This window comes from Lagenorhynchus albirostris, chromosome 13 (assembly GCF_949774975.1).
Source record: "Lagenorhynchus albirostris chromosome 13, mLagAlb1.1, whole genome shotgun sequence".
Classification (NCBI taxonomy): Eukaryota; Metazoa; Chordata; class Mammalia; order Artiodactyla; family Delphinidae; genus Lagenorhynchus; species Lagenorhynchus albirostris.
This window is the reverse complement of record NC_083107.1, coordinates 64,706,866-64,734,698: the sequence shown is the minus strand read 5'-3', so window position 1 is coordinate 64,734,698 and position 27,833 is coordinate 64,706,866. Positions and strand designations below refer to the sequence as shown.

The window sequence follows — 27,833 nt, the reverse complement described above, 5'->3', positions numbered from 1 at the left end:
ATGGTCTCATGTCCAGTCTTCTACTGCCCTCTGCAGGTTTCAGTGAGATACTGCAGTCAGTGCTGGCATCCCCTGTGCAACACCAAGCCCAAGGACCCTCACTTTACAGAGTTGAAGCAGTTTACAGATAAGACAACAAGGCAAGGCCAGGTGTCTAAGGAAGGCAACACCTCGGAATAGCACGGTGACTTACAGCTCACAAAGCACTTGCCTGTTTGATTTTCACGACCACCCTGCCTTGCCTCTGTTCCTAAGCTCAGAGGGAATTCAGTCATTGTTCAGCCCTGATAGACTACTAACAGCTGACAGACACATCTCAGTTTCAAGCCATGTCCTAGAACATTCCAGAAAATCAATGAAACGGACCTGTGTGGATCTCAGTGCAAATACCGGTTTTATTTCTAAAGCTCTTCAGTTTTAATCATGCTGTAAAGGTCTAGAATATTCTGAAGAAAGGAATTTTGTAAGAAATTCCTTTGTGTGTGTGTGTGTGTGTGTGTGTGTGTGTATAGATGTGAGTGTTTGGTGTGTACATTCTCTAGCAATGAAGGTTGGCTAATATATGGCAGATGTCAGCATCTGGTGTGATGATGATGATGAAATTTCTCACATGCCAACCAGCTGACGGTTTCATTTATTGGTGACATCAAGCGCCGGGCTCAGCTGTGTGGTTTACACTATCCTTCTCCTGTGGCCAGAACCGTGGATCCCATCCAGCAGAATGTTGGATATTTTATACAGTGAAGGCACATGACAAGGTCACACTGTCCACCTAGCACCAGGTAGTGATGAAATCACCCGTCAGAACAAGCAGAGGGGATGCTTGCCTTTCTCCTATTCTCTTTTCCAACCTCAGACACTTGGGGGGATTTAAGTCAAGTTCATGAAGCCCAGATAGCACATCACAGTAAGGGAACCAAGTCTCTGAGCGCTGCAGTTCCCTTATGTAACTGGAGTTTTTAGGTCATATATTTATAGACGTTTAGATCCAGAGAAGACCTTAAGAGATTATTCCAGTCCAATCCTTTCATTTTGCAGTAAAATGAAGCACAGAAAAGGGAAGTGACAGCCTAAGGTCACAAAGATAATTAGAGACATGGCTGGAATGAGAACCCAGGCTCCTTGACTGTTTTTTCTCTGGCCTATCTTGATTCGAGTAGCCTCATTTGTAGATGGGAACTACCGGCTTCAGTTGAAGATTTTTAAACCTGATCTTTTTTTAATGCACAAAGAGGAAGAAGCTAATACATTGTAGGTACTCAATAACTGGGTTTGTTGGCTTTTGGTGTTATAGAATAATCTTAACTTTATGCAGCTTAAGAAGATTAAATCCAATTAACCTTGAATTTGTTTCATTCTTTATTCTCTCCCATGAAGTGCTTAGAGGTTTGAATCTCACCCCACTGTCCCATTGCAAATCTGAGTGTGGATATGAGGTTATAATATGACGCTCATTGGTTTGAAGGAAAAGCTTTCTGAGGAAGGCTCACAGATTTAGAGTTACTTTGGTTTACGCCTCTGGAGGTTTGTGGAAATCCTCTTTGAAGAACAGATGCTGTCAACACTTGAGGTTATACAGGCTGTCCAGTGAGTTGGGACATAGCACAAACACTTCCTAAATCTATTTCAAATACGTGATTACAACAGACATGAAATGATGCTAATTGCCTATTAGCCACTTGGGCCTAACATTTCTGAATTTGCTTATCATTGTGTTTATAAATCATATTTTTGATCAAAATCTTCCAATGCATTCAATGTTCTTCCAAACACCGTCCTGATGAATCACACCGTTGTCATCCTGCAGGTTTTATAAATTCATGTTCTGCAGAGCAAGTGCCATCTTCCATGGAATCCCCAGTGTAGGATAAGAAGACTCCAATGGGGCTTTTCTTCAGACCTTCACAGACCAGGGTTTACAATTTTCTGGTACATCAGTGACACACTAGGAAGGAACAACAGAGAACTTACTGCAGGGTCTGCACATAGCTCAGGACACCAGTGCCAGCCACCATTCCAAGACCAGACACCACTCTGCAGTCCCAGATGTTGGGAGTGCCCCCAGGGCAGGACCCCTTAATTTCCTAGTCATTCGTTTATTTTTATTAAGCACGTTCCATGTGGTAAGCACTGTGGCAGGCTCTGGAGATCCAGGGATGACCAACTAGAGAAGGGGCCCTTTGTCATGTGACACAGTCCTTCACAAGCACACTTGCTCCTGGATCAGCTGCTCATGCAAATCCACTGCAGGGATTTAAAATCACCTGGGTGTTGTGGCATCACAAAGGGGCTTAGGTTTGAAACTCTGCTTTAGGTCTAGGGCCTCAGAGGAGGGGCTCATCAAATCATTGAGTTCTGCATCAGATTATATACAAGGAGCTAACTTTGCAATCTGTGTGCGCTTCCTGGGAGCCGTGCAGCACCTCTGCCCTCTGAGAATGGGGTTTGGGTAACTGTCAGCACTGGGGCCACGGTGGGGAGGTTGCTGCACAGGCGTGGGCATCTCACTGCCTGGGAGCCCTGCGCGTGGGCTGTGTGGTCCTCACCCTGAAGCTAAATCTACTGGAAAACCTAAAGGGCAGCCTGACTGGGGACCCATCTTCCTTCCTCACCCTCAGTACTGATGGCGGATTTGCCTGCCCCCGGGGCTTCTCCTGTACCCTTCCCATCCCAGGAACTCTGGGTTCATGAGTATCCACTTCATCTTGAAACCCCAAAGGCCTATCAAATTTCCTATCAAATATCCAAGAGGAAATCCAACTTGGGTATCAGGAAGAATCCAGTTCTGCTAACTCAGTAGAGGCTGCAAAGGCGATTGGAGAGTCCTGTGTATGCAGGGCCCACTTCAGCCCAACTCAGAGACTGGGCTGCTTCTGAGGCGCCACCAGTGGATGAAACTGTCCTGGCACAGTCTCCTTTTGCCAGGCATTGTCTCCACAAGTATCACATAGGGGCTTCCCCAAAATGATTCCAGCGACCGTGGAGTTCACTGCTACACACGCCTCCAAGGTAGTGACCGATCACCACGTAGTGCAATCATCTGGTTTCCTAAAAGGCTGCAAACTCTTCAAGGGCACTTATGTGTCCCCAGTATCAGCATGGCACAGGGTAATCACAGAACAAATGTGGTCCATCTCATTCATTCATTAATTCTTCTTTTTCTCTCCATTTCCTTAGTACCTCACACAGTGTGTTTAACAAAGAAGGGTCTCAAAAATGCCAGTGATGGACACAAAAGATTAGGCTCTTCTGGAGTTTTATCCATCACCCTCATCGTTATGGAAAATAATGAAATCTGTGGGTGATAAATGTGCATCAAACAGCCCTCCTTCCTCTCAGGAGGCCTAGCTGCAAGCTGCAGCTTTAAGGGGTTTCTTGTTATTTTCCTGCAGGTTGGAGGAGGTACCTCAACTGCATAGCAGAGGGCGGGCGTGGACCCAAGGCTTCCCAGTTGAGACAGAGCCTACTGTCTCACCCCTCTCTCTGCAACAGAACCTTCCCCAGCCTATGCCCCGCCTCCCCAGACGGAGGGGGCATCATACCAGGGTGGTGAACTTGTCCACGCAGGCATTACGGATCTTCTCCGGGGTGGCGGGGCTGTCTAGCCGGAAAAGCTCCTTCGTATTATTATCTGTGTGCTGAGCCCGAGCTGCGCGGACGGCATCCTTGATGGCGAAGAAGATGGAGGCGCCCAGAAAGAGGGGCGGCTCCCCAACAGCCTGAGTGGACAGAGCAGAGTGTAGGCGGGGAGTCAGGGGAGGGCCCAGCTGCCACATCTGCAGGGCTGGGGATGTCGGGGAGCCCAGCCAGCACTAGTGGCTACGTTGAGCAAGACAGGAGGAACGGTCAAAATTAATCAGAAGCTGAGAACAATCAGTGCAGTAAATGACTCAACCTTGTGGGTATATTTCTTTCAACTCTTACTATGTGATTTTCTCTGGTGACACCGTGCAAATACGATGGACCGTTGAAAGTTATATTAAGTAACTATATTTTACAGACAAAAAGAAATCTGACCCTTTCCTCACAGCAATAAGCCTAGGGGAATGGTCCACCTGCAGCTCTGTCACCAGCTCTTACAGGCAGCATAATTATTCTCACAATTTGCTGAAATAGAGACATCGTGACAAATAGGAATGAAACTATTTTCTAGCAGAGGTGGTTTTATCCCCCAAAGCATAGGTCACAGACTGCCTGTATCAGAATCACTAGGGACACTTGCTAAAAACGCAGGTTCCAGGGCTGTACCGCAGACCCACCGAATCAAAATTTCTAAGGGTGAGCCCAGTGGAGCTGCATTTTTATCATGAGCTCCAACACCCGGTGATCTGATGTGCAGTGAAGTGTAAGAGCCAATGGCAAGATCACAAAGTATCCCAGGCCCTCCCACAGTAAAGTAAACCGTGAGATGAGCAAAGGGCTGTGTCTCATTGGTTACAAGTAATTATCTGTCTTCCTTCCTAGACCAACAACTGCATCAATCAGCTTGATTGATTTTCAACCATTTTTTCATACTTATTCAGAGCATGGAGGAAATAAAGGATGGTTTTAACCATCCAGGAGTGCTGATCAAGACTTAAGGTCTAGTGGTGGACACTGAAGGAGGTGAAAGTGTGTGCACAGAGGCGCTGCCCCGTGTGCAGTGAACAGGCTGATTCTCATGAGACAACATGGGTGCTGGACCTGTGAGATCATCTCTAAGATCAAGCACTGGGGATGCACACCTGAGACGGGGGTGTAGGTCAGGATTCCACCTACAGGACTGAACTAAGGAATCCCTCTGAGTGTACCCACAAGAGCTGGCTTGGACTACACAGAGGTGGTGTCATCCTTGACCCAGTTCCCTATGTTCCCAGGCAGGACTGCCCACCCCTCCATCGCCCTCACCAAGGCTCGTGTCAGGTTCTCCTCTCTCTTCCACACGAGCCCCCCCACATGGCGGGTGGCTGGAGCCCCTCATCACCACCCGTGGTTTCCTGCAGTGTAGACTGGAAGGTAGCACAGACCCAGGGCAACAGTACCTTGGATGCATAGATGGCCTTCTTGTTGGGACAGTCACGGAGCAGGGACACTCTGAACTCAGTGGGGATACTGCCGAATGCAGGGATCTTGTAGGTGCTGGGGCCACGGGTGTGCAGGCTCCCCTCAGGGGAGTAGTGTAGCTCCTCCAGGGTGAAGAGGCCCAGGCCCTGGACAAATGCCCCTTCCACCTGCAGGGCAGACAGAGACCGTGGCTACCCTGCCTTCCCGCCCCCCTCACCCAAAGACAGGTGCTGCTTCCCACGGCGGGCACCAAGCCCCACCTGCAGTGGAGCCTGGAAAGAAGCTGAAAAGAGCCCCCCACTGCTTCCCTGGCTCCCGCCCCAGCCCAGGATAACTGATCTGGGCCTTTGCCAGGCATCTGTGTAGGCAGAGCAAAGGCACTGACGTTGAAATCAGTTTCAGAACTTGTCGGCCATTCCAGGAGGGACACGCAGCTGTAGGCGTAATTTCCCATTAGAGCCTGCCGCAGGGCAGACGGAGATGTTCCTTCCACGTTGCCAGGGGAGAAATGGCGACCCCGAGCTGAGAAGCAAGCTCGTGGGCTGATGGTGGCTGAGTGTGCCGCAGGGGCCCACGCCCCTCCTCTGTGCTGAGTGGGACCATGCGCTTTGGGGCAGCCCCACAAGAGAGGAGGACTTTCCTGGACAGTAGAATTGAGGCTTTCTGAACTCCCAGCCCTGCCTGCCCTCTGGGAGAAGAGCGCCTCTGCTGTAGCTTACAGATCTCTTAAAGGGCACTGCCATGCTCTGCTGGCCCACACGTCTGCTCTCCCAGCTTCACGGCTCAGAATCGTGATATGTGGCACCATCGTAGCTAAGCAAGTGTGTTTGGGGGAGACCAGGTGCTGAGCATCTGTGTCTGCCGTGCTGAGCCCTGTGCCTGCCTGTAGCAGGGGTTCCTCACCACAATTGTTCAGGGAGTTAATAAACAGATTTATGACTAAGTTTCTCTATACTCAGTAACTGTCCGGTTTTGAGAAACAATGCACATATCTGCCGGATGTTCAATACCTCAGTTCTCGATTCCTCCCTCTGTCTTCTTCTGTTCTGCTGCTCTGCTTAATACTCTCATGTTTTCCAAAAGTGATTTTCTTCCAGCCACCCCTTTATTCCTCTTGCTGGAACCCATGTCTTTCGCTCCCAGGACCCTCCACCCCCCCGTGCTTGGTAGCATTTACCTCCTAGGGTACAAGAGCTGTCCTCGGTGGAAGAGGAATGAGGAGGGAGAAGATGCCTCTGACCTGAGACCCCACGACCTGCACATTGATCCCAGACTCAATCTCCACTCCCCCATGCTCCCGCTCAGACTATGCATGTGTGTGCGTGTGTGTGCACGCATGCATGCGTTTGAGTGTGTGCACACCCAGTGTTCCCACCATCCATCATCTTGTTTTCTGATGTATGAGTGCCCTTTCCAAGTTTAACCACGTGGATTTGTCTTCCGCCCCGAGAGTTGGGTGGGCTCTCATCTACCTAAATCCCACTCAGGGAGACTCACTTGGTACCGTGCTCAGACCTGCTTAAAAATGACAGTGGACAAGATGCTGTGGCTGGGGACCCTAGGAGGTGGTGGGGCACATCAGTGGCCAAGTCTGTCACCACTCTGACGCCCCAGGAGTCTTACCTGTCCAATGTCGATGGCAGGGTTCAGACTGGAGCCAACATCCATGACGATGTCTGTGCGGAGGTTCTAGTGCAGAGAGCAAAATAAAAGCAGTTTGAAAAGAAAGGGATGTGTGGAATGATAGAGGGGTCTTGGTGACCCTTAGGTTGTTAAGTGCCAACCTGAGTAGTACTTTCACAAGCAGAGCACTCCAGGCACACCCAGGCAGGAGTCTGAGTAGGAAGGGCAGGTCCCCAGGTTCCTGAGGCTTTGAACCTGTCTGTGTCTGGGTCGATCATGTAAGGAAGGGGTTCACAAATTACATTCCACAGGCCCTGTTTTTCTACGGCCTGTGAGCTAAAAATGGTTTTCACATTTTTAAATGAGTGACAAAAATAAAAAGAATATGTTGTGACACATGAAAACTATACGAAATTCACATTCAGTGTGCATAAATTACATTTTATGGGAACGCATCCATGAGCATCTGTTTACACACGTTCATGTCTGTTTCCACACTACAAGACAGAGTGAAATAATTGAGGCAGAGTCTCTGTGGCCCAGAAAACCTAAAATATTTACTCTCTGGTCCTTTATAGGAAGTTTGCCAAGGCATGATTTAACACATTATTTTCCCAACCAGAAAGTTCATTCCTATCGGCTCTTTGCATTGCAATTTCAGACGTTTCTCTTTTTCCCTTTAGTACTGAAGTTTTGCAAACTTCTTACCTTATGATCCCCTGTTAAGCAGTCAATTTCCACTTCAGAGCAAGCCACCCCATAGGTGAAGTAGTGGAAAGCATTCCCTGAGTTTGTCTCAAAGCTGTAGCCAAGGTTGGGTGTCCTGGGGGAGAAAAGAGAAAATACTGCACATGTATTAAGAGGAACATGCCCCCCACTCAAACACACACAGATAGCTTGTCCCCTAAAATCTTGAGACGCTAAAGGTTTTATTTTTTATTCAGCTGTTCTTCAAAAAAGTCCATGAGTTTTGAACCTGTTCCTGAAACCAGGCACTCCGGAGCATTTTGTCCCTTGTCTCTGGCTCTACTTTGCCAATGGCCTTTATATGAATCATTCTGTAGAGCTGAGCAGTGGAGGCTCCCAGCATGCTGGCCTCTACACGGTAGAAATGGAGGTGACAGATCTGCCTGAGCTCATGAAGGACACATAAGCTACACTCCAAATGATCTACTGAATAGGGATTCAAGATCTCAGAACCAAAGGTTCTTTCTGGGCCGGCTTGTGAGCTTTTCATACAAGTTCACCTGCTCACAGGCTGCTCACCTTTCTCGAGGTGAAAGGTAATAAGATCGGTACCTCGTGCCAACTTGGGTGCCTCTTAACGCAGCCACCTTGCCTGGTATTACTCCTCATCTACTGATCCCTTCTAAGTTTCAACAAATGATTTGAGCAAAGGGTTGCTAATAAAAGCAGATGCTCTTTTATAAATTTTTTTCTTTTTCAATCCTAAATATCTTATAAGATTCCAATTTTGCATGAGTCAACATATACGAGTGTGTGTGTGTGTGTGTGTGTGTGTGTGTGTGTGTTCTCTGCTTATAACACTCTGTATCTGTGCTATTCTATTCACTCCACAGAAATAATGATGTGAGCTGATGTGATCAGAATCTGCATGAAAACAAAACCAATACAGGGCTGAGGGAAAAGGCTTCTCCCAGGAGATCATCACCTTCTTTGACCTCTGAACTCACCATCTTCATCTGGGTGTTCCCTGATATAACCCCAGTTTTATCAACTCTAAAAATGAAATAGGAACTTATGAGAAAATTTGCATTAGTTTGTGTTTGTGTAGGTCAAATATTACATAACCCAAGGAACACTGGCAAAACATTGCTTTGCCCTAAAAGTATATATATATACATTTATATTACATATATATTATATATATTCATAAATTCACACAAGACCTTTTAAAGCAAACATTGAACTATTTTCCAAATCCACTGATCTGTGAAAGAAAAGGCACTAGTTAAATTTCCCAGAGAAAGCTAAAACATTATGGCTGACAGTAGATACGATCATATCTTTTTACAGCTTCTAAATCAGATGGACAGGGTCTCTGCTACTGAATTTTAAAGTTGCAGAAGATATGTGCTCTTTTCTAAAACTCACTTTAAGTCCACTGAATTCTGCATTTTGTAACAGGACTATGTGCTCTAAATCCTCCTCTCATTCTTTTGAAGGAAAGCCTCCTTAAAGAAATGTGACGCGTAGCACAAAGTAACACACACGGGTAATGCGGAACACCAGACGCCTCTGGTTCTTGCAGGAGAACGCTGAGGGGCGAATGGCTGGTAATTGACCCGCTATGTCAATAAATGAGGAGACAGGTTCAGTGAGAACCAGTGATTCCCCCAGGTGGAATAGTATACTCTAAGACCAGAACTAGAACAGAGGTCTTCCGATGTAACAGCTCGTGCTTCCGGCGCATGGCTGGGTGAGCCACGCATTTTAGAGCATCTTTGAATTGAAGCTGGTGGGGGTCCATGGGAGAGACAAGCATTGTGGTGGAACTGCTCTCTCCTGACCATAGGCTGACAGAGTTCAGGGCTGGAGGGCCCTGCAGAGGTTAAGATGACGACACACTGTAAGACGGGCGAGATCAGCGCCTTACTTACCTGTAAAACCCGGTAGCAGACAAGCTCACTGTACCCCGGTAGGCAGCCATGACCTGAGCAGAGGAAATGGCCGTCAGGAAGGGGGAACCATGGTTTCCAGAAACGCTGGCCCAGCACTAAGCTTTCAGAAGCTCGTCTTCCTCATCTGGAAGCTGATCAACTCTTTCCTAGTGATTCTCACTTGCATACCTTACCTCCCCTTCTCACCGTACCCCCTGCACTAGGTCCTCGTCATCTGAAGCCTGGAGCGCTGCAGTAGCCTCTTAACTGGTCTTCCTGCCTCAAGTCGCCTCCTCACCCTGCCGTGTAGCCCAGCCAAGTCAGAGGGGTCATCTTAACACACCACACTAGCCACGTCACTCCCCTCCTCTAGAGCTTTCCACGTCTCCCCATTGCCTACACAGCAATAGACCAAATGCCTGACATTCAGGACCCCAGTCTTCTCTCTGGCTTTATGTAACACACACATCATTGCTACTCCAGCCAAAATCAAGTGTTAAGTCTCTCCCAATCCTTCGTGTCCCCACACGTCTGCACCTTTGTTTACGTGGGTCCTCTGCTATATCTGTCCAAATCCTTTTCTTCCCTCAGCGACCAGCACAAGCTTGCCTCTTCATCCACTTCTCCTGTGATTACTCCCTAATCTGGGCATTACAACAGCAGCTCTGTACACTGCCCATTTGATACTTAACATGTTAGCCTTGTGTTCCTACTTATACTTTCCTGTTAATAAAGCTACCCATCTCTCCATCCATTCTATCTCTTTAACTACATAATAAATTTTCCTTTCCTTCCTTCCTTCCTTCCCTCCTTCCTTCCTTCCTTCCCTCCTTCCTTCCTTCCTTCCTTTCCTTCCTTCCTTCCCTCCTTCCTTCGTTCCTTCGTTCGTTCGTTCCTTCCTTCCTTCTTTCCTTCCTTCCTCTCTCTCTCTCTTTCTTTCAATATCCACAGCTCTAAGATTTAATTTGTTACTGATATAGTTTGCATCATGATCATTGTCAATTACCAAGCACTTTACTATGTATCAAATGCTATTGAGTCCTTCACAGATACTGTCTTACTTAATATTCAGTGCAATCCTATAAGGTCAGCACTTAAGAAGATTATTATCTTCATTTTACAGATGAGAAAACTAAGGTTTAGAGAAAAAATTTCTCTAGGATCCTTACTATATGTGCATGATATCAAATATATACATAGATCATAGGGGTGGCAGTGATGGCTTGTTTTTCAGTACAGTACAAACACTAAAGAGCTTTGATGCCTGTCGTCTCCTGATCACACCCTTCTCATAATGGCCTTTTGGGGGTTATCTGCTTATAAGGAACACTGGACTACATGGCCGATAGTTGAGGACAAAGTCCAGGTCAACGGATTGGAAAGGCATTATTAAAAACAATTACGTTGCCTTACAAATCCATACTAAAATTCAAACTACCCAAATCAACCCACATGCATGTGGTATCTATGAATGTGGGCAGGGGAGTGCAGGTTGTGTGAGGCATAGTAAGGTGAGTGAGTCAGAGAGAAATAGCTTATTTTCTTTGACTCTCTTGAGGGAGATTTGTACTATCTGCGCTGGTTCACGTGTGGTCACATTTTATGTGTTACTGTTCTATCCAGTCCTTTCATTCCAACATTAGGGGAAGGTGAGGCAGGGCCACCATGGCTATTTCTGCTCATGGGAGGAGCTGAGGTCTCTCACCTGAGAGACACTTCCTTGCAGCCTCCCTCTGAGGGTTTCTGACATGCAGGCTTCTGAACCAGAAATCAGAGAACTGGGCTCATTCTTATCATTAGTGCTTGTTGTGTCACTCTTAAAATCACAGAGATGATATAAACTCGTGGGCAGTATCTTTTTCCCTGCCCCCTCCCAGATGGCGTCTCCGGACCCCAGAGCTGGGCACGGGGAGAGGCTCCTGGGGCAGTCCTCCAAGAGATGGAGGTTTGGAGAAAACAAGGCTCATCAAGACTGCAGACAAGTGGGGCAGGGGACCAGCCCCAAGGGACCAAGGCTTCTCAGTGAGGCGGAGGTAGCACTCACCCCGTCTTCTGAGGCTCAGGGTAGCCGAACCCCCAGTTCCCACGGGGCTGTCAAGATTCTGGATCAAAACTTCTCCTCAAGTGACTTCCCTCAACTATGAACACTGTAGAGAGGGGCCCAGTACGGCTGGGCATTTACTTGTCCTGTGAAAGTACACAGAGCTCCTCAACTTCTCTTTGCCTGTGTGACTAGATCCCGACCTCCTATTCCTGCCCAGGGTCGGGGACAAAGCCCTGCTCTTAACTTCACTTTCATTTGCAAAAGCGACTTGAATCAGCTCAGACTTACCCAGTCTTCCCAGGAGCCACTGGGATTCTTTCTCTTGAAGGGTTCCAGCCTTTGCAGGATGGTCTGGCAGGCTTCCTGAAGAACACATGCCCCACATGGCAGACACATCAGTCCTCTGCATTCCCAGACCCAAACAAAACCCCGAGGACCTGCAAGCGACGCTGTGCCCAGAGTGCCTCTCAGACAGCCTTGCCACCCTCTTAGGAATGTCTAAGTCCCAGGGTAGAAGCCGTGGGCTCTTGCTTGGAGAGCACTTCCTGACCCAGTCCTGAGGCTGACAGAGGGGGAGATGTTGAGGGATCCCTAAGGAGGTGCCTTCTTCCGTCAAACGCCTTTGTTTGATGACATCAGACAAAGCACGTGGTCTGACCTGGCTGACCCCACAATCGAATTTCAATTTCGCTCCATTGTCTTGTGTCCTCCCAGAATCCCCTGCTTTCCCTCCAGCTACCCTTGCCCTCCCACGTTCATCCTTCCTGGCCTTGATGGAAGTGGTTGTGGTTCTTGAACCCCTCTTTTAGCTTGGTGTCCCCTGGAGAAGAGAGCCAGAGGCATGGCCACAGCCATGAGCCTGCAAGGAGCCATTCCAGCCCCCGGCCCGGGGACTCTCCATGCCCCCCGCCTTGGGCTGGCCCTTAGCATGGTGGCCCCTGAGGCTCCTTACGTAGACGGCCTGTCCGTAGATGTCGGTGCTGACAGAGGCAGCCGTGGGAGAGGTGTTAGGCACAGTGTTAGTACTTGTTTCGCTGATATAGATCTTAGAGGTGGGGATCTTCAGAGCTCTGCTGGCCACCTGCGAACAGAGAGGACGTCACCCCCTAGGGAAGGGCTTGTCTACCTTCTCCCCAAGATGGGATTCAGATTCACTGTTACAGAAAAGAAAATCATTTCGTAAACCATAATTCTACTGAGACTCGGATGTTCTCACATCTGTCTGAATCTGAAGCAGCACTTTATGGAGTGGTTTGGTTGGATTAAAAAAAGTCATAAATGTAATGGTGATGAACAATGCCTTTTTAAACTAACCCTGGCTTTTAAAAAAATCCAGTTTGGCCAGTACCCACAAGCCAAGCAGGTATGCCAACTCTAATTCAGCGCCCCTGGGAGGAGTCCCGTGTGCGTGAGGGTAGCCAGCTACCTTAATACACATAACACACACCTTACACACAGTCACAGAGCCCTAGAGTGCTGGTGATGGAAGTGGCCTGAATCATCACCTGGCCAACCCCTTTGCACAGATGGGGAAACTGAGGCCAAGAGGAGGAGAAGACTTGCCCAGGGTCACATGTAAATGAGCAGCAGGGCTAGGGCCAGAGCCTAGGCCTGCCTCTGCTTCTGGTATGTGGCACTGCTCTCTTTTTCACAGCATCTTCCCTCACGCAGACACCACAGCGCTGGGGCGGATGCCCATGGTCTCCAGACTGCTCACCTGGACCATCTTGGTGTGAAGGCCTTGGCCCATCTCTGTGCCCCCGTGGCTCACCAGCACAGAGCCATCTGTGTACACATGGATCAGGGCTCCTGCCTAAGGGAAGAGAACGATACCCAACAGAAAATTCAGCAAATCCTAACTCCGTTTAAGGCCTGGGACCAAAAGTACTGGAGCCCAGGAAAAAGAAAACCAGCAGTAGAAATTTGGATAGAAACCTCAGACAGAAAAATCAAAGCAGTATAAATCTCATGGTCTAATTATATAGTCTTTCAGTAGTTTGCAAAACTACTTTATTTTTTTCGTATCTCTCTGTCACCTATCCTAAGAGGGAGGGAGGTCTTTGTCCTGATTCTCCTGACGAAGAAATGGGATCAGAAAGGCAGAACAGATGTCCATAGTCCTATAGGCAGGAAGATAAGAACTAGACATTGACCCCAGATCAACTAGGTATGCGCAAGTTCAACTTTCATTTACACAGCAAAGAGTTCCTCTGTTCAGCTCTGTTCCCGTGACAATGGGCTTTCCCTTGCAACACTGCAAGCAGAGGGGGAAATGGGGCCCCAGTGCAGTGGAGATGGACAAAATTATATAAAGCAATTACCTGATTCAGAAAAGGAACTGTGAAGCTTATTCCAAATTTGGTAGGAATTATGCACAATCCTCTCTTTTTCCAACAATTCTCCCTGGAGGGAAGAAAAAAAAAAAATTCTCATAGCAACTTCTCCACTATATTCATGTCAGATTGAACATATTTTATGTCAATATCTTTGTAAAATTGGAACAAAGCATCCTTGGAATTGCCCAGTTAGTCTCTGTCATAACTGAGTTGTGCTTCAATTGTATAGACAAAATGAGAACAGCGGAAATTTGGGTTCTAGATCCTCCAGTGGAGCTGAAACAGGGCCCACCCTTGAAAGTCTTGAGTGGGATTCGGATTGGGTCAGAGTGCTCTGGTGATCTTGGACTCTACTCGCCGCAGGGAGGAACGGTGTCTCGCTGATGATAATGATAATACTTTCTTTGTGCTGTATATTTGGTTATCCAAGTAACTCTGTCAGAAAGACAGAGCCAGCACAATTATCCCCACTCTACAGATGATGAAACTGAGACCCAAGGAGATGGAGTGACTGCCAAGGTCACATTTATAGATTAGTGTCAGAGGTAGGCACATAACATGGTGTTTTTAGTCCCAGGCTGGTGTTCTCTAGACCATCGTCTGCCCAGAAGGCAGACAAACTATAAAGATGGACCACACTGATGTGCTATGACGCTGAGTGCTGTGAGCCCCGAGCCCCAGGGCTGAAGACCATTTCAGGATCTTAAAGAGATGGCTGTGAATGAGTTAGCAAACACAGCAGCCTCCTAGGTTACCTATTAAGTTATTATTCTTATTTTGAGTTCAGCAAGAAGGCTATAGAATCTGAAACCCAGAGAAGCCCCAGAACGTCAGGCTCTTCCCCTCCTGGCGCTTACTTGTTGAACTTGTCAACCTCACTCTTCCGGACGTGATACTGAGAGCTCTTCAGGCATTCATCCCAGCACCTGGGCAAGCTGAAACCCTCAAGCCTCTGGTTGAAGTGTGTCAGGTCCCCTTCTCTGTACAGGTTCTTCCTCCGTACCTTCCCAAGGAGAGAGACACTGAGGCCAGGTCGGTGGCAAGAGACCAGGGGGGCATAACTGGAAGTTGAGCTTCCTGCCCCTCACCAGCGCCTGCCCATCCTCTACCCCCACGGGAGATGTCCAAGATACAAAGCAGGCTAACCTCCTCTGACTTGTGCCCCCAGATTCCCCGCTTACTTCCTCTGCAGGCAGCCCACAGGTCACTGCGACGTCACTCATCCAGTGCTCGGCAATGAACAATGCCTGGGGCCCCCCAAAGCCCCGGAAGGCCGTGTTGGAGGGCAGGTTGGTCTTGCACAGCCACCCAGTGCCCCGGACATTGGGGATTTTATAGCTGTTGTCCATGTGGAGTAGAGCTCGTTCCATTATCTGAAGCAGAAGAAACCAAAATGGGAGAGAACGATGCATGGATTTCATTGGCTCCTCCAAAAAGGAATTTTTTGTGAGCATCCCCACCTCTGCCAGCCCCACAGTCAACTGTTCTTCCTCAGGCCCAAATTATTTCTTTCCTGGTGTATTGCAAACCTCCTTAGTGCACTCCTGGCCTTCTGTGTCTCCTCCTTCTAACTTATGCCTCATTCTGAAATATAAGGTCATAGCAGGTCAAGCACTTGCTGCAAAGTCGCACTTACTATCTCCAGAGTAAAGTCTGTATATCTTTAAGCATGGAATTCGAGACACTTACTGACCTTTCTCCAATACACTTTTTTTAAAAATAAATTTATTTATTTATTTATTTATTTTGGCTACGTTGGGTCTTCATTGCTGCCCACGGGCTTCCTCTAGTTGCGGCGAGTGGGGGCTACTCTTCATTGCGGTGTGTGGGCTTCTCATTGCGGTGGCTTCTCTTGTTGCAGAGCATGGGCTCTAGGCACGTGGGCTTCAGTAGTTGTGGCACACGGGCTCAGTAGTTGTGGCTCTCGGGCTCTAGAGTGCAGGCTCAGTAGTTGTGGTGCACAGGTTTAGTTGCTCCCCAGCATGTGGGATCTTCCCAGACCAGGGCTCGAACCCACATTCCCTGCATTGACAGGCGGATTCTTAGCCACTGTGCCACCAGGGAAGTCCCCCCAATGTACTTTTGATCCTGTTTTCTGACTGCATGTTACTCTCACCCGTAAGGCCCCTCCCCACCATATCCACCTGCTAAAATCCCCATTCAGCTCCCACATGGAGGGCCCCTCCCAGATCTTCTAGTTGGAATTGATCACTTGCCTCTTTTAAAAAATTGGTGACTTTATTCTCATTAAACTTGTACTGCAAATAGTTTAAAGAATCAAATACTTCCGTAAGCCACGTTATACAAACCAGCAGCTGCCTCCGCTTTCTTCCCTCCACTGCCCAGAAGCAACCACTTATTCTCTGTCAGCCATTTACATTGTCCTCCACATCTCTAAATAATGTTTATATCTGTCAGCTATTTACATTGTCCTCCACGTCTCTAAATAATGCTTATATTGCCACTTCTTGACTTGTTCAGTTTTAGACTTTTTATACTGTTTTCCCATCATGGAAAAGGAGGATTTAGTTCCCACCCAGCCCCCTTTCTCTACATATACACCAGCTTCCTATCTCGCCTCGTCCTTGTATAGTTATACTTTCTTCTCATCAACTGTCCATTTAATCATTCTATAAACATCACTTACAGCTGAACCATGTAGTTATACTAGGTTTACTTCTCTTTCTTGATAATATTTCCCCCCTTGGAGTTAACAATTATCTTTACTTTTTTTCATTTGCTTCATTTCTATGCACATATTACTACAAATTTGCTTTCAATATGTTCAAACACATTTGATTTTCTATTAATCTCATCTTTTTGAAGAAATTGTTTCTGGAGCCTTCTGGCCAACTTCAATTTAAATTGGCAGCCCCTAGGCTTCTGTTCAGCTGTCGCCCAGGGGTTTTCCCCTCACTTTCATCCCAAGGATTCCCTCTGCCTCTCTCCACATTGAATCTCCTGTTTCTAGATCCCATGTCTTCCCTTTTCTTAGTTTTACACCCTTATATGATTGGAGTACAACCGTCAACATTTTCCCCAAAAGTGTATATCTAAAGGTACATTTTTGAGAACCTGCATGTCTGAAACGTCTTTGTTCTACTCTCACCCTTAATTCATGATTTGGCTGTATACAGAATTCTAGGTTGGCACTACGTTTCCCATTTACCCTCAGCATTTTGAGGGCATTTTACTAGTGCATTCTAGCTCCCCAGTATTGAGAAATCCAACCAAGGCCTTTCCAACTCTTGGAATGAGTTCCGTTTTTTTTCCTCCCTGAAAATTGTAAAATCTCCTTTGTCCTCAGGTTTCTAAAAGTTCACAATAATGTAAATTAGCATAAGTCTATCTTCCTTCATTGTGCTGGTTACTGGATGGGCTCTCTTAATCTCAAAATATATGCCCATCAGTTTTGGGAAATTTCTTGAATTATTTCTTAATAGTTTTCCTTCTCTCTCTTTTTTCTATTCTTTCTTTCTGAAACTTCTATTATTTGGATCTCCTGGGCTGGTCCTCAGATTTTCTTGTATTTTCTTGCTATTTTTCCCCATTGTTTTCTCTTTTTTTAAGAGAGCACCTCAAGTTTCTTTCAACCCTTCTGCTTTCACAGTTTTAATTCACAAGGCTTCATTTTTATTCTTAGACTGCTTCATTTTTATAGCATCCTGTTCTTTCTTTAAAGTGTGATAACTCATCTCTCTGATGAGCTAAATGGTAGCTTTTGTTTGTTCGTTTCATTTTGGCTTTAATTTACTTCCCCATTTATAGCCTCTTTCCCACAAATTGCTTTTGGGGTTCTTTGATTTTTTTCAGTCTTAGTCATCCTACATGATTTTTATATGTCTCAATTCCATTTTTGCTTTCCCTTAGCACTTTGTCAATTGTACTTCATTTTATCTTTTATTATCTGTCTCCCCCACCATACTGTGACCTTCTAGAGGGCAGAAACAATGCCATATTCTTCTATATGTTATCACCCTAGGGGCTTGATAAATATTTGCTGGATTGAATTTTAACACTTGTAAAATCTTTGGGGATAAGTCCTATATCTTTTTCAACCTGATCTTCCTACAACACCAAGAAGCAAGTGTTATATTTGGTGAGACTACCAGAAATGTTTTCTTTTTTGAACAGTTTCCTACACTAGATCTGAAGTATAATGTTTCCTAATTGAGCCAATTAGAGAAGCCCTTAGCACATTCAAAGTGGGAATAATGAGGAACTTCTGCTTCTCCTGAAATGTTTGACTTCTTTTTTAACAAGAATCTATGCATATATAACTAATATGGTTATAAAATTAAGATTTAAAAAACTTAAAAGGTAGTACCACCAAGGTAACTTGGTTAATTTTCAAAATGACAAAAATATATGTCATATGAGAAGGTTCAAAGCAGCATTATCCATGAAGCTAAAGACTGGAAGCAACCCAAATGTCCTTAAAGTGGTGAATGGAAAACAAAAAATGGTCTATTCATACAATGGAATATTCTCCATCAATAAAAAGGAATGAAGGAGTGATCCATGCTAAAACACGGGTGAACCTCAAAAACACTATTCTGAGAGAAAAGAAGCCAGACAAGAAAGACTACATAGTATATGATTCCGTTTATATTAGTTGGCCACAAAAGGAAAATCTGTAAAGACAGAAAGTAGATTAGCAGTTGTCTGGGCCTGAGGGGTAGGAACAGGAGTGACTGCAAATGGGCATAAGAGATCATTTTGAGGTGATTGAAGGGTTAAAAAAACTGGATTGCAATAATGGTTGCCTGACTCCTTAAATGTACTAAAACCGTTAAACTGTAAAACAGCTGACCCTTGAAAAATACGGTTTTAACTGTGTGGGTCCACTTATAAGCATAGTTTTTCAATAAAGATATTGGACATTATTTTGGAGATTTGCAACAATTTGAAAAATTTCACAGATGAACTGAAGAGGCTAGAAATACCAAAAAATTAAGGAAAAGGTATGACATGAATGCATAGGATATATGTAGATATTAGTCTATCCTTACATAGGTATAACATAAGTGATCTTAAATATAAAATAATATGTTAGTTTTCTTACTGTTTTATAACTTTGCTTTCAAAGAATTATATTACTGTTCAGTATGCCCCTCTCTTGTAATTGGAGAAACTGCCTCTCAGCCTATCATCACAGGGAAGTGAGTTTTTAAAAATGTAACAATGTTTTCAGTACTATATTATGTCTATGACTGTAATCATATACTATATGCCATAAAAATTACTGTGTGTCATAAAAATTTTATGACGATTCATTCATTAGTGTATAGGCTAGGCTACCCTGAAGCAATCGTATTGATTACACTGGGCTACCGTAAAGCAATCATGCTGCTGCTTCTTCGTTATCAACGCATGAATCACTGTATCTGTAAATAAACATGAATTTCTCTTTCACATTATCTTTTCATTGTTGATGTCTAGTGTTGGTAATTCAAATAACATCTACAGTGTTTTGTATCATATAAGATAATATTGATGTAGGTACTTACAGACAGACGGTTCATCCTATAAACAGATTATGTAAATTTACAGTATCGATAAATATAGTACAGTACTGTATTTTCTTCTCCTTATGATTTTCTTAAGAACATTTCCTTTCCTCTAACTTATTTTATTGTAAAAATACATATATAATACATATAACATATAAAATATGTGTAATTGGACTGTTTATGTGATTGGTTATGTTTCCAGTCAACAGTAGGCTATTGGTAGGTAAGTTTTGGGCGAGTCAAAAGTTATACACAGAATTTTTTTTTTTTGCGGTACGCAGGCCTCTCACTGTTGTGGCCTCTCCCCCTGCGGAGCACAGGCTCCGGACGCGCAGGCTCAGCGGCCATGGCTCACGGGCCTAGCTGCTCTGCGGCATGTGGGATCTTCCCAGACTGGGGCACGAACCCATGTCCCCTGCATCGGCAGGCGGACTCTCAACCACTGTGCCACCAGGGAAGCCCAACACAGATTTTTGACTGTGGGGTTGGGGGTGGTGCCCCTAATGCCTGAGTTGTTCAAAGGTCAACTGTCCTTCAAATGGGTGAACTTTATGTTATGCAAACTATATTTCAATTAAATTATTTTTAAAAAGGTAAATCAAGTCATTATTTAAAATTCAAACATCACAGAAATGCATAATATAGAAAATGACAGTTAGTATCCCCCCTTAATCCCACCCAGTCACTGTTTGGAGTATGGTCTATCAGACTTTTGTCATGCATATCATTAAACACACACACACACACACACACACACACACACACACAAATTAGTATTACATTCATGCACTCATACTATACATAAAGTTTTGTAACTAACTTTACTTGCTTGGCAAAATATCCTGCACCAGAAGGTTGAGTTTCTAGTCAGGTAAGTAATATGATCACTTCCATGCTTTAGAGAATAACCAAGGATGGAGAACCTGAAGGTGGGGACCAAGTAGGAGGCTATTGCAACAACAGGTAAGGACTGAGGAGGCCTATTCCCGCATGTGCAAACATGCTATGGGGCACACCCGTGACCTCCCAGTCACCCCGGATGCAAGGGCACATCCTACATACACCGAGAGAGAGGTCCTGGCTGTTCCCGGCATTGCTGTAGTGATCCACCTCCACAGCCACAATCTTCCCCGTCTTCATGAAGCCAACCTGAAAAAACGGAGAGTGAGTTCTCAACTGTCCCCTTCCTTTGTCTGTCTCTAGCCATCTCCTCCCACTTAACGCTACCTGGAGAAAACAGAAAGAAGAAGACATCCCACCACAAAATAAAGTCGAACTTAAGAGATCACCAGACCTCACAGGTGAAGAAGAGAGGAGCCAACATCTCCCCAGTGATGGACCCTGGACGCCCCTTCTCCCTACACTCCTCCTCCTTCCTCCCTACTCTTGGCTTCTGGTTCTACCAACGGAAGTGAGGAGGTAGAAGAAAGAACACGGGTCATGATAGGTCAGGGAGGGGAGGGCTGGGAAGAGAAACTAGGAGAGAAACTGGAGACTCGCTCACAGCTTTTGGCCAGAAGACAGCAAAAGTTACACCTTGCACAAGCATGAAAGTGCTTTCACAACCCCAACCTCGTGGAAACTATCTAAACAAACCCTGACAGGCCATTTCATGAGCAAGGAACCTGAAACCCCACAAGACCAAGTTACTTTCTTGGAGCCCACAAAAATTTGGGAATAAGAGAAATGCAATCCCTTTTGGTGAGTTAAATCATGGAATAAAGTCAGAAGAGGCCAAAGAGGAGATGTTCAAAGCCAACTTGTGGAGACAGAGGGCTCCCAGGTTTATAGCTCCAGACTGGGACCTGTAAGGTTCTACTGGTGTGTAGAGAGGAGAATGCATGGTCAGAACAGTAGTTGGTCATCCACAGAAGCCCAGAAAAGGGACAGTCCCACAGGGCACTTGGGTAGTGCCCAGCCATACATGTTCTGGCCAAGCAGGCACCCTAACAGCTTATACCTGACCAGGCCCCTGGAAAGTTGCATTTCTCATTGGAGATTACTAAGTGGTCATTCTGACTTTGACATCAGGCTGTAAACACATTAACATTAGGCCATCCTGTGGGATGGATTCACCCCAGATCTGCTGACAAATCATGTTTCCGAGCCTGAGTGGACAAGGACCAGATTTGGACCCCAGCGAATTCACAGAAGTCACGCACAGCATCCCGTGGCATCTCTTGGGAAGTGGCCTGCCAGCCTCCCCCAGGATCACCCTCCTATGTTGCTGTTGGTTGATTTGAATTTCTCTCCTTGTTATTCCTTCTTTGAATTTCTACAGGCAGTCATGACAAGAGTCAGAGTGTATCCCAGGATCCCTGAATCTTTATCCCCAGTTTCCTAAGCAGAGGGCACTGCCCACCCGGCACAGCCCCCGACATCTAGAACCTTGTATCTGGCCAAGAAGGGGTGTCTGCCGCCAGTTATCAGCATGTCCTCGTCACGATCCAGCATGCAGCGCACCGGGTAGCCAGTCCTGGGGGAGGTACCAGAGCGTGAGAAACCTCTACAACAGCCCAGCCCTGTGAGTCTCAGGGATACAAACAGCAAGGAAGCCTTCTTTCTCCACCTGGTACACTGGACTGCTTCGCCCTCTAGACACTGTGCTGGACAAGGTGGGGGACATCCAGGTGTGGGGTATGGGGTGTGGAGTGTGTCCTTGCCATTGGGGTCCTCACAGCCAGGTAGGAGAGATAGGACATGGACACATGCATTTGAATACAATGAACCAGGTGATGTTGCCCTCACCCCTATGCCCATGAGTTCTAAAAACCGAGGGCTGTGAAAATTTGAAGCAAGGGGAATCTACTTCCCAAAGCGGGGAATCCAGGAAGCCTTCGTGGCAGAGGCAGCCTTATTCCTCTTCCCAGAGCCCACTGGGGGAACTCACTTGTATGCAGCCAGGGCCACAGCCACAGTCATCACGATGCCCCGGGTCTCCTTCCCTCCAAAGCCTCCTCCCATTCTCTTCACTCGGACCAGAATCCGGTTTACTGGAACCCCCAACATTTTTGCAACAAAGGACTGTGGGCAAAAGAACAAAATACTCCCAGTGAATGCATATGCCACCTGGACTTACTTCAGGCCTGACCCAGAGCCCACCCGACACACAGAAGCCTAATTACTGCTATGAACTCTGAAATTTCTTGATTCGAGAATCCCCCTCCTGTCCCAGGGCAGCCCTTGGGTAGTGGTGCCAGGGTCTGGCGCACATCAGTCACTGTGCACTGAATTCAGACACTCGTTTTTTTTTTTGTTGTTGTTGTTGTTTTGTTTGTTTTGTTTTCTTTTTTTTTTTTTTTCTTTTTTGCGGTACGCGGGCCTCTCACTGTTGTGGCCTCTCCCGTTGCGGAGCGCAGGCTCCTGACGCGCAGGCTCAGCGGCCATGGCTCACGGGCCCAGCCGCTCTGCGGCATGTGGGATCCTCCCGGACCGGGGCACGAACCCGTGTCCCCTGCATCGGCAGGCGGACTCTCAACCACTGCGCCACCAGGGAAGCCCCTAGACACTCATTTTTAACCAGAGGGGTGAGCAGCTGTTCACAGCCTACTTTCAGAGCCAAAATTTATTCCATTTGGCCAGGAACTGGTGGGTCATGAGGGTAAGACCAGCTGCCCAAAACACTGGCAACCACTGTCCTATTACACGCAATAGAGAAATGAGGAATATTTGAGCCACTGCAGCTAATGTAGTGGTCCCCATGGCTCTTACTTAACACAACCCCTTCATTTAATAGATGAGGAAACTGAGGCCAGATATGATCTGACCAAGGCAATACAGCACTGGAATGATAAAAGCTAACATTTTCTAGGCTCTATCCAAGTTTTAAAACTCATCTAATCATTACAACGTCCTGGGCAGGCCCCATTTTATAGATGAGAAAGTTATATAACAAGCTCAATGACACCAGCTTGTTGGTGACAGGGCCTGGCTTCGAACCACTACCTTCACATGCCCTCCTGGATCAGCCCATGTCTCCCTCTTCCCCGGCCCCTTGTTGACCCACTGGACACCTACCTGGGTATTCATGGTATTCTGTGTGGACACAAAGAGCTCCATCTCCCCTGCCTCGCCTTTCGGGACAGCAATGGCACAGTGAGTCTCCAGATAGAAATGCTCTTGGCCACCGATGTACAACTCGCCTGGAGAAGCAACAAGACTCCCCACAGTGAGCCCGATGCTGCAGAGGCGGTGAGTTCGCTTAAGGAGAGAATGTACTCATGCAGGGCCCTGTGCAGTTACCAGCTGTTCACAGGTACCCTTTCAGTTCCCCAACTGGGATGGAAAAGGGTCTCAAAGTCTTAGCCATCTGGGAGCTGACCCCCCGCACGCTAACAAAGAGATCAGAACGACACTGAAATGCATCAGGTGTGAAGCTCCCTTCCTGCTGCAGCCAGCGGAAATGAAAGCTTTTTAGACTATCATTGTAAAATTTTGGAAAAAGTAAAAAAGGAATTAACAGATGTGATTCAGAAGCTGAAAATAAACAGCATCTCCCAGACTCCAAGCTGTCAGTCCAGCTGGATAGCTGGCATACTAGTAACTTAGCGATGTACAGAAACCAATGTAGAAAACCATCCCCAAAGGGGGCTGATAGGCAGCCTTGCTCTGGGGTGAGAGCTCTGGACCTAATTTCCCAGTGCGGGAGGGAAAGGGGGAGGAGAGGAGAGAGCACTAGCTGGAGATGGGTGAAGACTGCCTTCAGGCAGATGGGGAGGACCAGACGTCTGTGTAGCCAGAGGCTGGGCAGACCCAAGACTGGTCAGACATCTGTGACCTTTTTTTTTTTTTATAGTCTTTATTGGAGTATAATTGCTTTACAATATCGTGTTAGAGACATCCGTGACCCTTATCTTCCCTAGACAGTCTTCCAAATCCAACACATTATAATGTCTCCAGAACCACTGAGGTATGTCCAGTCTAGAGACAGGAGAGTAGAGGTTAAGATGCTGAAGTTCTTTCCCAGCCTCCTGTCTAGTATTTTGTTACAAACAACAGAGAGACTCTTCTGTTAGGAAACGTCAGGAAATCACTCCCTTGCTCCAGGGCTCAGGTACAGCTCTTGAATTTAACTCATAAACCAGGGCCACCCCATTCCCACTGCTGCATCATGCGGCCATACCTGAAACAACATTATCTGCTTCCGAAAACCCCTTCTTGAGGTCTCCTTTCTCAATCTTCAGCTCAGATCCATAAAAGGAATTGTTTTTTATAGCATCCTGAGGATTAAAATGAAGTTTCAGTGACTTGGCTTTAAAGGACGGAAGGTGGCTTAAAGGGATTGGGGAAGAGAAGCTCTTGGAATTATTACCTCTCTCTTCCCACAGAAGTCACACAGCCATCTCTGTAAGTTTCTTATATAGACTTAAAGCTCAATTGTAGCCCAAGGTGTCCTATTTCTCTATTTCATTAGATATAGACATACAACCCTGGATCTTGAGGAAAGCAAAGAATCCCTCAAGGAACCAGCTGGAGCTGAAATTGGGAAGGAAGAACTCAGCTTGGCCATTTATGGACTGAGTCTAGGATCATGATGGGGAAGGATTCATAGGACCATACAACCGCAGGCTGGAGGAGATTTAAAAACTTATCGGGTCAGATTCTACCTGCTGTTTGAATCTCCTCTGGAGGATCCTAATAAAGGTGTCTCCAGGAACAGGTAGCTCTCCCCTCTCCAGGCAGCCCATTCCCCAGTTACCTCAATCGTGATAATGGCTGGAAGATCCTCATAGGTGACTTTCACTCCATGGGCGGCTCTCTGTGCGTGTTCTGGGGTGTCGGCGACCACAGCACCAATGACGTGCCCAACACAAGTCACCTAGGAGCAGAGCCAGATGGTTAAAGAACATAACATGCTCCTCGTGAAGCAAATTATTTCTGATTGTTCAAAAAAGCAAAGGAAGTCTCGCCCCCATAATTTTTTAAGGTACATTTAAGGAATGTCCTGAGGCCTCTTCATGTTCTTATCCTACTATTTGGGGTTATGTGCTTCTTCATAAGTGTTTAGAATCAGTAGAACTGGAATAGGACTTGGAGATAACTAGTATCTGATGGCAGCCTCTTGAGAAGCTGCCCAGGATAAAATGTGGTGATTGATTAGTGATGTCTGCCATGAGCAGCAGAATGGAAAGCACGGCACCATGAAGTATATCTGTCAACTCAGATCTACCCCAACACCCTTGTTCTTCATATTAAGAGATGGAGACCCAGACGGCAAGATCACAGTTGCCTCACTACTAGACCATGACTAAATCTTAACCCTTGACTTCCAGTTTTATTTTCTTTCTACCACTCTACTCTCTTTTATCTTCTGTTTCTCAGATTTATACCAAAAGTTTCTCAAAGGCAGCAATCATGTCTTATATTTCACCTAGATGCCCCAAAGTGGTCATTCCCCAATACTGGCTCTTAGACGTGATGACCTATAAACCAGTTTTTTTGGTTGTTAGATTTATAGAATAATTAATGATTATTGTTTTCTTTTCATTTAATAAATTCAGTTACTATAGAAACTTTATGGATCTCCTTCAGGGATAATTTTTTTCCAACATCCTTCCAAAAATAAACAAAAAAATTGTCCAACTCATCACTTTGGAAGATGAGATTTCTGACAATAGGAACCAATACTTAACATGTCTTGTCTCTGATAATTACCTCTTCAGGACCCAGTTAAGCTCTTGACTTAATTGGTTAGCCTAGTGGTTGTTGAACCTGGCTGATTCTCACTAACCATAATGCTAGTTATGGTCTTAGAGGCTCTTGAAGTTTGTAAAGCAATTTGTCTTCTATCAAATGCTCTCCTTTTAGAGTCCTTGTGTCTCAGGGTTATAGTTTTTCATTCCCTCCTTCACTTTTAGCTTAATAATAAGTTGAATTTTTCCTTCACCAACACCTATCAACCTCCAATTTGCAACATTTGATCTGTACTGGAATTATAAAATGACTGACAACTATCCTATGAGTATATAGGTTTTTGTAGCAGCTGCCTTGAATGTTCGGAATTTTTTTTTTTTTGGCAGAACTCCATATATGGTTGAAATCAATAGATAAACTTTCATGTAAGTGAATTATCAATACACATAGTGGTGGTATTGTAATTGTAATTCCTATTCTGTTTGGTTTGTTTAGTGTATTTTTATTTTCTTTTAATAAAGGAGTTTAATATTGTACACTTAAGAACCTGATTGTTTGTTAAAATACAGTCACAGGCCTTTTTTTAATGCCACTTTGGCATGGAGTCATCCTACTATGTCTTATACTATGGACAAGCTGCAGCCATCAATGAAATAAATAAATAAACATTAAGTTGAAAGTAAAAGTGCTACCAGGCATATTCTTTCCCTTTACTGATTGTCCTGAATACTGGCTAATTGGATGATGGCCGTGATATGTGCAAATGTATAATCTTTTCAAGATCAGGGATTTGGAGGAAAAAACACAAATTAAAACTTAAATACTCATTCCACTAACTTCACATATTTTTTAAAAAAAAATCCAAGATGTACCTTATCCTTTGCAAAGACTGTCTCATCATTAAAAAGTCCAGTTTCATTACTCCCAGGAATATCATCAGCGGAGAGAAAGCAAACAAAGCCTGGCACCTTCCGCGCTTCTGAAATATCAATGGATCTGCAAGGAGGAGGAGCAATGTGAAGGGCCAGGGAGGAAAACAAGCAGAAGACCTGTCACCTGTCACCTGACTCAGTGATGAACTATGCTCTGCTTCTACCTGTGTATCAGTAATTCTTTCCCAAAAGACTGTATAATAGAGAAAATTTCTAAAATATCTTCAGCTATACTTTTTTTTTTTTTTTTGCGGTACACGGGCCTCTCACTGTTGTTTCCTCTCCCATTGCGGAGCACAGGCTCCGGATGTGCAGGCTCAGTGGCCATGGCTCACGGGCCCAGCTGCTCTGTGGCATGTGGGATCTTCCCGGACCGGGTCATGAACCCGTGTCCCCTGCATCGGCAGGCGGACTCTCAGCCACTGCGCCACCAGGGAAGCCCAGCTATACTTTTATATCTTATAAATCTTGCTCCTTGTAGTTCCTCATCCAATCCCATCCATCCCTTCATAGGGAGAACAGATACTATTATCTAGAACAGGGATCTATACCCTCAAAGGGTCTATTGATAGAATTCAGGGATCCATGAACTTAAACTGGAAAACATTTTCATCTTCAAAAAAAAAAAGACCCATTACCCAATTGGATAACTTTGTCTTCTTTTTGACAGTTTTTCCTCCACCCTAACGCTTCCCTTTTCTACCTCCTATCCTATCCTATCCTATTTTGCAAATGCTGATTAAATGCTTACCACGTGGAGGCCGCTGTGCTGAGTGCTGTGGGGGATATAAGATGAATAGGACACATTTGTCCCTATGGACCTTGTACAATGCCCTATTTTGGTCTCCAAGTACAAGAGAACCCAAAAGCATTTACTCTGGAGAGCTCCAACACCCACATCACAGCTAATACCTATCCAGATTCAGCACATTAGGGCCTTTGCTGTACCACTCAGTTTCCTCATCTGGAACATGGGGATAATAATATGACCTGCCTATAGGGTTGTGGCGAGGAAGAGATAGGGCCACGTGTGTAAAATGCTTTAAACCAGGCTGCAGCAAATATTGTGTGACGTGAGTGTTTTATCA

At 45.7% G+C, this 27,833-nt stretch overlaps 1 protein-coding gene across 5 annotated transcripts in view; it reads right to left on the bottom strand.

The window, feature by feature from the left end:
- Positions 1–520: 520 nt before the first annotated feature.
- Positions 521–27,833, bottom strand: part of XDH (xanthine dehydrogenase) — a 60,713-nt gene continuing 33,400 nt past the window's right edge. For all 5 annotated transcript variants that reach the window (XM_060169259.1, XM_060169261.1, XM_060169260.1 and 2 more), the window contains 19 exons: positions 26,686–26,809; positions 24,879–24,998; positions 24,303–24,399; positions 23,198–23,322; positions 22,071–22,204; positions 21,569–21,656; positions 20,243–20,329; positions 14,849–15,040; positions 14,525–14,670; positions 13,653–13,734; positions 13,049–13,144; positions 12,284–12,412; positions 11,620–11,694; positions 9,288–9,340; positions 7,375–7,489; positions 6,667–6,732; positions 5,022–5,210; positions 3,543–3,719; positions 521–1,945 (listed from right to left, as the gene is read on the bottom strand). In XM_060169259.1, the coding sequence (XP_060025242.1) occupies positions 1,895–1,945; positions 3,543–3,719; positions 5,022–5,210; positions 6,667–6,732; positions 7,375–7,489; positions 9,288–9,340; positions 11,620–11,694; positions 12,284–12,412; positions 13,049–13,144; positions 13,653–13,734; positions 14,525–14,670; positions 14,849–15,040; positions 20,243–20,329; positions 21,569–21,656; positions 22,071–22,204; positions 23,198–23,322; positions 24,303–24,399; positions 24,879–24,998; positions 26,686–26,809 (2,146 nt within the window). In that variant the 3' untranslated portion in view covers positions 521–1,894. The remainder of the gene's footprint in view (positions 1,946–3,542; positions 3,720–5,021; positions 5,211–6,666; positions 6,733–7,374; positions 7,490–9,287; positions 9,341–11,619; positions 11,695–12,283; positions 12,413–13,048; positions 13,145–13,652; positions 13,735–14,524; positions 14,671–14,848; positions 15,041–20,242; positions 20,330–21,568; positions 21,657–22,070; positions 22,205–23,197; positions 23,323–24,302; positions 24,400–24,878; positions 24,999–26,685; positions 26,810–27,833) is intronic.